The 11,578-nt window shown below is 44.9% G+C and overlaps 1 protein-coding gene across 1 annotated transcript in view; it reads left to right on the plus strand.

The window, feature by feature from the left end:
• The window catches only part of EBPL (EBP like), a 30,973-nt gene extending 19,847 nt beyond the window's left edge, over positions 1 to 11,126 (plus strand). The window contains exons 2-4 of the mRNA XM_033176858.1: positions 1,907 to 1,976; positions 8,650 to 8,788; positions 10,645 to 11,126. Coding sequence (XP_033032749.1) covers positions 1,907 to 1,976; positions 8,650 to 8,788; positions 10,645 to 10,885 — 450 coding nt within the window. The 3' untranslated portion in view covers positions 10,886 to 11,126. The remainder of the gene's footprint in view (positions 1 to 1,906; positions 1,977 to 8,649; positions 8,789 to 10,644) is intronic.
• The last annotated feature ends 452 nt before the right edge of the window (positions 11,127 to 11,578 follow it).

Here is an 11,578-nt window from a genome sequence, read left to right on the forward strand (position 1 = left end):
GACAGAGCGAGATTCTGTCTCAAAAAAAAAAAAAAAAAAGAATATGACTTTTACATATACTCAGATAAACCACATTTACCAATTAAACAACTTGCAAAGAGTGCCAAAACAAGACAAAATAAACCAACCTCAAAGCCTCTGTTCAAGCAGAGATTAAAATCAGTAAAAAGCTGGAAGATTTCATGAGCTGGGGAGAAAGGTCTCTTCTCAATCAGAAAAAAAAAAGTAATTATAAACTGTAGAATAAACATAAGAAAGTCAAGGCCCAAATATGAAGCAAACTAAAATGTAGCATGATTTTGAGAAATTCATGAAGAAAGGATATTTTGGGCTAGGCACAGTGGCTCACGCCTGTAATCCCAGCAGTTTGGGAGACCGAGGAGGGCAAATCACCTGAGGTTAGGAGTTCGAGACCAGCCTGGCCAACATGGGAAAACCGCATCTCTACTAGAAACACAAAAATTAGCCAGGCGTGATTGCGGGCACCTGTAATCTCAGCTACTCAGGAGGCTGAGGTAGGAGAATTGCTTGAACTCAGACGGTGGAGGTTGCAGTGAGCAGAGATCGTACCACCGCACTCCAGCCTGTGCTTCAGAGTGAGACTATCTCAGGAAAAAAAAAAAAAGGGGTTTTCATTTGCAGCATTATCCTTAAATGACACAGGAGTCAGGATGCGGGATCCCTAAGGAAAGAAATTGTGGCCTATTACAGTGAACGCTGTTTCCATAATCACAACATTGTACTGTTAATTGGCTTTTCAGCTTGTAGAATCCAGTTACAGATAAAACAGGGAAGACAAATATGTTTAGAGAACAAGAAAGGACATGTAATCAGTCTTAACAATGCACAAGCAAACTGGACAGAAATTGAGAGATGGAAACAGAGTGCGGGGAACCTGGTAGAGGCTGTTGTACTCTTACATGGTTAAGAAGCCCAGAGACTGCACGACATTGATGAGTGAGTGAGCTGAGGTTTTCAGGTTTTAAGTTACAAATTTGGGTAAGTAATAAAATAATACATCAGGAACTCGAAGGATTGGAAACGGGAGGGGAAGGAGTATCTATGAAACAATAGCTTTTCCCGCTAGCAGTCGAAGGAAATAGTGTAAGTATATTATGAAATCACCATGGGAACTGCAAAGAGACGTGATTGAGAGTGGTGACCTCTGGGGAGGCAGGACCCAGTTTTAATGTCATACAAGTGATTGTTTTGTTTAAAAGGAATGAGAAAAAGTTCTATTGACCAGCAGCAAAATGTGTTCAAAGGAGCAACATGACGATTAGATATCCCAGTGGCTTCTAGCTGTTTTGTTTTAGAAATCTTAGGCAAAGAAGCACTTCAGTGATGGGAAAATACTAAGTGTAATTGCAGATATTTTATTACCTGAATGGTAAATGTAGCCTGTAACTGTTTTAAATCTTCCTAAACTTGCCCATATATAGGAGAGGGGGGAGGATTGCTCAATGCTGGTATAAACTCAATTGCCTTTCTCTTTAAGATCTTAGATTTTTTTGAGGTAAAAAAAAAAAAAAGTGAACTTCTGTGAGGTTCTACTCAAAGACTTAAGATCCCTGGAATAATCTAGAGCTTACTCTATTTAATACAATAAACTCTTAAGCAAAAATTTCACTTTTTCCGCAAAAGAACACATCTCTGCTTTTACAATGCCAATCACTGAAAAACAACATTAATAGTACATTAGGGTGATACATACCCATTTCCAAGGTCCGGGTAACCAGGCCCCAGGATCGCATCCCACAAGGTTGTGTGGATGTTCCCAGGCTCTGGCCAGGATGTGAGCCATGGAGAAGGGTGGGGGATGGAGCCAGGCAGTGCCATGTGTCTACGGTGCCATCCTGTGGTTGTGATGCTGTATTAGAGCATGTCTTCATTTTCTCCTCTCTAGGAAGGCCCTTTTGTCTACTTGTCTTTAGTAGGAAACGTTGCAAATTCCGATGGCTTGATTGCTTCTTTATGTAAGTAATTAAAAATGTTTGTGTTTGAAATGTTGGAGGAGGTTTATTGCAAGTGTGACTGTCAAATAAATGCCTCTATCACATATTGTATGATTTCATTTATATAAAATGTCCAGAAGAGGTGAATCTGTAGAGACATTGTAGATTACTGGTTGCCTGGGAATGAGGGTAGGGGTGGGAGTGTTGAGGGGAAATGAGGAGTGACTGCTAATGGGCACAGGTTTCTTTTTGGGGTAATGAAATGTTCTAAAATTAGATTGTGGTGATTCAAACCTGTGATTATACTAAAACCAATTCTTTAAATAGGTAGATTGTGTGGCATGTGAATTACATCTTAATAAAGCTGTATGTTAAACAATATTTGAGCCTAGGCAACACAGCAAGACCCTATCTTTAAAAAAAGATTTTTAAATGAGCCAGGTGTGGTGGTGCACACCTGTAGTCCCAGCTACTCACGAGGCTGAGGCAGGAGAATCTTTTGAGTCTAGAAGTTCAAGGCTGCATTGAGCCACAGTTGCACCACTGCACTCCAGCCCAGGTGACAGAGCAAGAGTCCATCTCTATAAAACAATACATAAAATGAAAAATGTTGCTAGTGAGTGGCTGGGTGCAGTGGCTCACGCCTGTAAACCCAGCACTTTGGGAGGCCGAGGTGGGCAGATCACAAGGTCAGGAGATGGAGACCATCCTGGCTAACACAGTGAACCCCCATCTTTACTAAAAATACAAAAAATTAGCCAGGCATGGTGGCGGGCGCCTGTAGTCCCAGCTACTCGGGAGGCTAAGGCAGGAGAATGGTGTGAACCCGGGAGGCGGAGCTTGCAGTGAGCCAAGATCGCACCTTTGCACTCCAGCCTGGGCAATAGAGCAAGACTCCCTTTCAAAAAAAAAAAAAAAAACGTTGGTAGTGAGTGCAGATGGAAGAACTTGTAGCATTTAAACTGGGTGCTTTTCCCATACTTTTAATATCAACTTTCTTTTTTTTTTTTTTTTTTTTTTTTTTGAGACGGAGTCTTGCTCTGCCGCCCAGGCTGGAGTGCAGTGGCCGGATCTCAGCTCACTGCAAGCTCCGCCTCCCGGGTTTACGCCATTCTCCTGCCTCAGCCTCCCGAGTAGCTGGGACTACAGGCGCCTGCCACCTCGCCCGGCTAGTTTTTTGTATTTTTTAGTAGAGACGGGGGTTTCACCGTGTTAGCCAGGATGGTCTCGATCTCCTGACCTCGTGATCCGCCCGTCTCGGCCTCCCAAAGTGCTGGGATTACAGGCTTGAGCCACCGCGCCCGGCCTCAACTTTCTTTTTATTGTACATACTTTTTTGTGGTCTTATAGATCCTTTCCAAAAGTCTTCTTGCTCATTGTCAGTCAATTAGTGTCAATGTCCTACCATGTACTGTGTCAATACCAACAGTTATTTTTTTTTTTGCCACTTTATAAAACTGCCTTTCTCAGGATAACTGCTTTCAGGTTTTGCTTCTGAAACTTTGCATCATTTCTTTTTTTTTTTTTTTTTTGAGACGGAGTCTCACTCTGTCGCCCAGGCTGAAGTGCAGTGGCATGATCTTGGCTCACTGCAAGCTCTGCCTCCCGGGTTCATGCCATCATTCTCCTGTCTCAGCCTCCTGAGTAGCTGGGACTACAGGTGCCCGCCACCACGCCCGGCTAATTTTTTGTATTTTCAGTAGAGACAGGGTTTCACCATGTTAGCCAGGGTGGTCTCGATCTCCTGACCTTGTGATCTGCCCGCCTCGGCTTCCCAAAGTGCTGGGATTACAGGTGTGAGACACCGCACCCATCCTGTTTATCTCATTTCTTTTCGTGACTCAGAAATCATTTCCAGCTAGGATCTGTGTGGGGGACTCCTGTTTACCACTAGTGTTAGGAAACATCTAGAGAATTGAGTAGGCTCATTAGTACTTCCCAAAGGAAAAGGTGTCATCTTTGATGCCTCAAGTCCTAGCCAAGGAGTCTGAGTCCCCTTGACCGGAGTGGAGCCATTTCAGATCCAGGGGCCCAGCTGAATGCAGCTATGCACTTTTGATCGGCTGCATTAAACTCTGCTTGGGGATTGCTGGTGAAGCCCAGAGGCTGCTGACCCCAGCCTGAGTCATGGCTCCTCCTGCTGAACGTCCTCTTCTTCTCTTTGCCAGATGCTGTGCTGACACCTCCTCCTCTGGCTGCCCTGCCTGGCATGAGAGAAAGCAAACAGCCCAGATTTGGCTCAATCCCATGAAATGCAAATGTCTAACACAGGCTTTCTCCATCATCTTCACATTTACATTACGCACCTTAAAGAAGTGAAAACTAGCTGGGTGCAGTGGCTCGAGCCTGGAGCCCTAGCTACTTGGGAGGCTGAGGCAGGAGGATTATTTGAGCCCAGGAGTTTGAGTTTAGGAGTTTAGCCAGGGCAACACAGTGATACCCTATTTCTAAAAACCAAAATGCAGTAAAAACTCATTTAATGAAGGTGTCCTTTATTTTCATGAAAGTAAAAATCCAGTAGAAAATGTAAAGCAAGTAGTACTTCCCAGACTCCCAAGTGCCCCAAATCACCTGGGAATCTTACTCAAATGCAGATTCTGATACTGTGTGTCTGGAGCAGGACCTTCTGAGGATGACCTGTGTTCTGACCTTGGCTTCACTGGGATGCAGGGCCGGCCATAAATGTCATGAATACTCAGTGTCTCCTGGTCTCCACTCTCTGGTTGAGGACACAACAATGGCTCTGGCTGAGGAAATCTACCCTGATCCTTAGTTTGCATCTTTTCCCTGTAAACCTCACCTAAGCCCCGTTATCAGTCACAGAATCAATGGAAATTATCATATCATCAGGCTCTTTAATGCTGCTATTTGCCTATTTATTGTTTCAGTGTTTAATAAGCAAAGAGATGGTCAAAGTTTAGCAGTAGAGGAGATACCAGAGGGACTGCCAGAGGGAGATGCCGCAGGGAGATGCACTGGGACTGGTGGATTCCAGGGCCCCTTACTGTCCGTCCCCTACTTTCCTCTCAGGCATTAACCTTCCCCACTGTCAGCTCTGCTAAACTGTCTGTAGATTCAGACACACTGTATTCCCTCAGCTACAGGCTTTGCACATGCTCCTCCCTGAAACACCCTTATTTTTCACTCAGATTTGGAGTCACCTCTTGTGGTATAAGGTCTGAAATTAGGATTCACTATTATGTCTGCTTTTTTCTTCTTATTATTATTATTTTAAACAGAATCTCACTCTGTCTCCCAGGCTGGAGTACAGTGGCTCAATGTCCGCTCACTACAACCTCTGCCTCCTGGTTCAAGTGATTCTCCTGCCTCAGCCTCCCTAGTAGCTAGAACTACACGTGTGTACCACCATGCCCGGCTAATTTTTGTATTTTAATAGAGACAGGGTTTCACCATGTTAGCCAAGCTGGTCTCAAACTCCTGACCTCAAGTGATCCACCTGCCTTGGCCTCTCAGAATGCTGGGATTACAGGTGTGAGCCATTCTGCCTGGCCAGGATTCAGTATTATGTCTGTTTTGATATCTGGTGAGATCCAGGGGGCCCTCAAATGACCAAACTGCAAATCTGCCTCCCCACTCTGCTTCCACATATAAGCTCCCCCGTCAAGGGGAGCAGGCGCAGTGCCTGCTTGTCCCCTCAGTAGCAGGCTTCAGTTCCCACCAGTCTGCCCTTGGAATTATCCAAACAAGCCAATCACATCCTTTCTCGGGAACCAGGGCTCAACCCACCCCCTCCTCTTGTTACTGCAAAGCCTGCCTCTGTGGCCCCTGCCTGATCACTGTTCCCAGGTACAACCCCTATGTGGCCCTGCATGGCGAGATGACCACCTTCCCCAGGCCACAAGTGTATGTGACTAATAAACCTCCTCCATCTCATCTGCTCAGTGTCGGGTGTTGTGTGTTCAGCCATCACCATGGCCCTCAGGCAGAAGTCCATCCCTCACCAACAGGGAAGAGAGGCAGTGATCAAAACACCTCCTCCAGGAAGTCTTCCCTGACGTTTGTAGTCTGGCTTCAGTGCCACTTCTTCCCTGCCCTCGTATTCTCTAGCCACCACTGCCTGGTTTTCAGCCTCACTAGAATGTGGGCCACTAAGGGCCGACATTTGGTCCTACTTGCAGCTGCATTCTTGGGGCCTACCACAGCACTTCCAAATGCTAAAAAAAAGACTTGTTGAAGGTTGGGCACGGTGGCCCACCCCTGTAATCCCAGCATTTTGGGAGGCCGAGACGGATGGATCACTTGAGGTTAGGAGTTTGAGACCAGCCTGGCCAACATTGTGAAACCCTGTCTCTACTAAAAATACAAAAATTAGGCCAGGTGCAGTGGCTCAAGCATGTAATCCCAGCATTTTGGGAGGCCAAGGCAGGTAGATCACCTGAGGTCGGGAGTTTGAGACTAGCCTGACCAACATGGTGAAACCCCATCTCTATTGAAAATACAAAATTAGCCAGGCATGGTGGCACATGCCTGTAATCCTAGCTACTGGGAGGCTGAGGCAGGAGAATCACTTGAACGCAGGAGGTGGAGGTTGCAGCGAGCTGAGATCTGACCATTGCACTCTAGCCTGGGCGACAGAGTGAGACTCTGTCTCGGTCAGTCAGTATTAGCTGGGTGTGGTGGTGGGTTCCTGTAGTCCCAGCTACTTGGGAGGCTGAGGCTGGAGGATCACTTGAACCTGGGAGGCGGAGGTTGCAGTGAGCCGAGATTGTGCCATTGCACTCCTGGCTGGGCAACAGTGAGACTCCTTTTCAAAAAAAAAAAAAAAAAGACTTGGTCAATATCTCTTTTTGTTCCTGAAGAACTGACATTTTACTTAAGTGATATTTTATTAGATTTTAGTTTCACTAACTGGTATATTTCACCTATTGTATGTATATTTAAATTTAGGGGAGAAACGTTTCAATATGACAGTGTTTTCCAGTTAGTTATTGAAGGGCACAGGAGACTACAGACAGTTGGCTAAGGACAGGTTGCTGACTCTCGGTGGCCTCTCACAAAACATCCCCTCAGCACGTGCCTTGTGTGTTATTCCATTAAATAGCTAATCCTCTTATTGTCCTTTCTCTTAGGGCAGCCTTTTGTTAGAAACCTTTGTCCCAGGCCCCGAGGGATCCTTCCTCTGACCTTTATGAGAAAAGAGCTGTGTGCTGCTCAGTAGCAGATCACGGGCTCCTCTGTGGCCATCACACCTTTTCTGGATAATGCGAGATAGTATTAAAGGGGGAGACGAGGTCATCACTTCCATCTTTTTCGCTGTAGTCATTTGAGGTCTTAGGACCAGCATGTATTACTTTTACACATTAAGAAAATAATTAAATAATTTTTAATGGCCTCTACAATACCTGGCCATCATTCCAGCCCTAAAAAGACTCTGAGTCATGGTGTTCCCAAGAAGAAATCATTCTGATAATGCGTCTGGATGGATCTCTTAAGAGCACACTGGCTCCCCAAGCAGCACAGCTGAGACTGTGTGAGGGCCACTGTGAGTCCCCTGTCCCTGTGGGCACAGACCCCCCTCTGCCCACTCTGATTCATTCTGCAGTCCGGGCTCTCTCCTCCCCCCGCTGCCCACTGTCCCTTCAGCACTTAGTTTCTCTTCTGTTATTAATTAACGTGTTGTTTTGAGACAGGGTCTAGCTCTTGTTGCCCAGGCTGGAGTGCAGTGGTGCAATCTCAGCTCACTGCAACCTCCGCCTCCCAGGTTCTAGTGATTCTCTTGCCTCAGCCTCCCAAGTAGCTGAGATTACTGGCATGTGCCACCACGCCCAGCTAAATTTTGTATTTTTAGTGGAGACAGGGTTTCACTACGTTGGCTGGACTGGTCCCAAACTCCTGACCTCGAGTGATCCACCCACTTTGGCCTCCCAAAGTGCTGGGATTACAGGTGTGAGCCACCGTGCCTGGCCAACAAACATGGTTTTTTTTATTTTGTTTTGAGACGGAGTCTTGCTCTGTCGCCCAGGCTGGAGTGCAGTGGCGCTATCTTGGCTCACTGCAAGCTCCGCCTCCTGGTTTCACGCCATTCTCCTGTCTCAGCCTCCGGAGTAGCTGGGACTACAGGCAACCGCCACCACGCCCGGCTAATTTTTTGTATTTTTAGTAGAGACGGGGTTTCACCGTGTTAGTCAGGATAGTCTTGATCTCCTGACCTCGTGATCTGCCCGCCTCGGCCTCCCAAAGTGCTGGGATTACAGGCATGAGCCACCATACCTGGCCATAAATGTGTCTTTTATAAACATGTCCTTCATAGCAAATTTCCCACATCTCCATTAGACTTACAGAATTTATATGGAAATTTTGAAGTAAGGAATTACAATGTATTTACCAAGATCATGACTGGAGATTGTCTTTGCAAAATCTGACCATGTTGAATTCTTTTAAAATTCTGCTACTTACGTTGAAGAGGGTGAGGCTGAGGAGGGCGCGTATGTGAAAGCATGCTGGAAACTGAATGACTGGACACCTGTAACCTGCTGCTGTTCTTAGTGCTTGTGTCAGGTGGTAAATGCATTTTGGTCCCAGGGCTTCTCCTGCCTTCCACTAAGGCATCGTGAAGAATGCAGAGAGTGGCGATAACTCATTTTATCTCCATCTTAAAGGAAAGAAAGGTCATTTCCATGGACTGTCATAAAAACTGTTGCCATTTGAGTAACAACATGGATTTTGTCTTTAGGGAAAGAATATGGCAAAGCTGATGCAAGATGGGTTTATTTCGATCCAACCATTGTGTCTGTGGAAATTCTGACCGTCGCGCTGGATGGGTCTCTGGCATTGTTCCTCATCTATGCCATAGTCAAAGAAAAACATTACCGGTAGGTGCCCTTCTTCCGTCCTGCTGGAAGGAGGGGAAACATTACGTGTCCCAACACTTAGGTGACCTTTGGAGTAGGTTGTGACCACATGTATTTGTTAGATAAAAGATAGAAGAATAGAGGTCTGGCACGGTGGCTTACGCCTGTAATCCCAGCACTTTGAGAGGCTGAGGTGGGAGAATCACCTGATCTCAGGAGTTTGAGACCAGCCTAGGCAACACAGTGAGACCCTGTCTCTACAGGGAATAAAAAATTTAAAAATTAGGCATAGGGGCATGTGCCTGTAGTCCCAGATACTTAGGAGGCAGAGGTGGGAGGATCATTCGAGCCTGGGAGGTCAAGGCTGCAGGAAGCCATGATCACGCCACTGCACTCCAACCTGGGTGTCATAGTAAGACCCTGTCTCCAAAAAAAAACAGAACAGAAATGAAAATTATTTGATGTGAGATAAGTGTGATGGTGCTACTAGGATCATTTCAGACTTTTCTGAATCAAAAATATGAGAAATATTATTCTAATAACAACCTAGACTCTGTAGAGGCAAGAACGGTGCTAACACTCTTGGATGATTTGCCACCAATACTTTGGAGAATAAAATGGTAATACGTCCATCCTTTTCCCCCCAAATCATTTAAGAAAACTCCTGTCCCACTTGACAAAAAGTAAATTATCTTACATAATTCGGAGTCAGACTTGCTAGATAAATAAGAAATCTTCTCAGAAGCAGATTGTGAAGGGTATGGGGTGGGCAGAGTGCAGAGAGGCTGGGTGCGGTGGCTCACGCCTATAATCCCAGCACTTTGGGAGGCCGAGGCAGGCGGATCACAAGATCAGAAGTTTGAGACCAACCTGGCAACATGGTGAAACCTCGTCTCCACTCAAAATACAAAAATTAGCTAGCCAGGCATGGTGGTGGGCACCTGTAGCCCCAGCTACTCAGGAGGCTGAGGCAGGAGAATTGCTTGAACCTGGGAGGTGGAGGTTGCAGTGAGCCATGTTGGTTCCACTGCACTGCAACCTGGTGACAGAGCGAGACTCTGTGTCAAAAAAAAAAAAAGAAGAAGAAAGATTAAAAAGGTATCCATCCTATCAGACTCTGAGAGACTATAAACTCTCCTCCCTTCCTTTTCTTTCCTTAGGGACAAAGTGGCCTGGGGTGAATAGATTGCTATCCTGAGATGAATCCCTAAAACAATGTCAAGTAGGCACAGCTGCATTCAGTTTTCCACCATCTTGTAATGAAGAAGTCTTATTTAAAGCTTCCTTCCCCACCCAGTTTTAGAGAGATAGTTGGCAATAAAAATTAAATTTTTCCTTGGTACCTTGACATATTTTTCACTCCATGACTATGGTTGCAAACTTACTACATGTGCCTATGTGTTTATTATTTCAAACATTGGTAATATTTGCATTATTGAGCACTTACTTGCCCAGTGCTGGGCTCTTTATCCTCATATCTCATCTAGTCTGCACTACACTGTTTGAGGAAGGGGTTATTACTCACTCTCCCCTTTTATAATGGCTCTTGGTGAGATTCACAGTCAGGCCTCTCTGTGCTAAGTCAGGTGTGATCTGACTAAATTTCCCTAAGAATGGGTCAGGATCCCTGAGGGTCCTTATTTAACTCTGAGAATAATCTAGAAAGGGCAGTGTTGCTCCCCTAAGGAAAGAATGAGCCTTCATTAATTAGATTGACTTGCCCCCATCAAAATAGCACCACCCAACACCTGAGGCCCAACTTAGGGAGGTTTTCATAGCAAAGACTGTTGATGCTGCCATTACAGACAAGATATCATGACTCTGATGTCAAACTGTGCCAAGCTGGTGGTTCATCCGGGCTTCTTTCTCCCCAACAGGCATTTCCTGCAGATCACCCTGTGCGTGTGCGAGTTGTATGGCTGCTGGATGACCTTCCTCCCAGAGTGGCTCACCAGAAGCCCCAACCTCAACACCAGCAACTGGCTCTACTGTTGGGTTTACCTGTTTTTTTTTAACGGTGTGTGGGTTCTGATCCCAGGACTGCTACTGTGGCAGTCGTGGGTAGAACTCAAGAAAATACATCAGAAAGAAACCAGTTCAGTGAAAAAGTTTCAGTGAACTTTCAAAACCATAAACACCATTATCTAACTTTATGAGCCAGAATGAATCAAATCTTTTTGGCCAAGCTGTGACACATTCCAGTCTACACTTCGTTTTTGTATTGTTGCTCCTGAACAACCTTTTTCAAATTGGTTTTAAGGCGACCAGTTTTCGTTGTGTTGTTGTTCAAATAAATGGTGATATAGGGAAAAGAGAACAGATTTGAATTTGTAATAATAAAATGTTTAATTATACATTTTATGGCTCGTATTAATTGTTCCACATTAGTAAAACCAATTATTGTAGAATACTGTAGTGTTATATTAATTTTTTATTCTAAAGGACATGTTCTTGCCTCATCTTTTAATCTTCTTACTAGTCTTTTTTGCTTACCAGTGTGAAACCAGAAATGAATTGAAAGCTTCTGTTTTTATATTTATACTATTTAAAATTTGTGAACCCAACAAAACATGAAAATAGGAGCTGGTGAGTGAGCTGACTCCTCCTGAGTAAATGGGTAAGCATTGGGGGCCCACGCAGATAGAGGATTGATTTATATCTGTCCTTTTTCAAGGAGGAAGATTAGAGATGCCTTGCAGAAATATGTAATACATTATAATGAAAAGTAAATCAGGAAATAGGAACATAGGGAAAGTGAGAGTGAGGAATAATAAGATGAACATGACATAAATATGCAAAATCCATGCCCTA

The sequence above is a fragment of the Trachypithecus francoisi genome, unplaced genomic scaffold, assembly GCF_009764315.1.
Source record: "Trachypithecus francoisi isolate TF-2019V2 unplaced genomic scaffold, Tfra_2.0 Lachesis_group18, whole genome shotgun sequence".
Lineage (NCBI taxonomy): Eukaryota > Metazoa > Chordata > Mammalia > Primates > Cercopithecidae > Trachypithecus > Trachypithecus francoisi.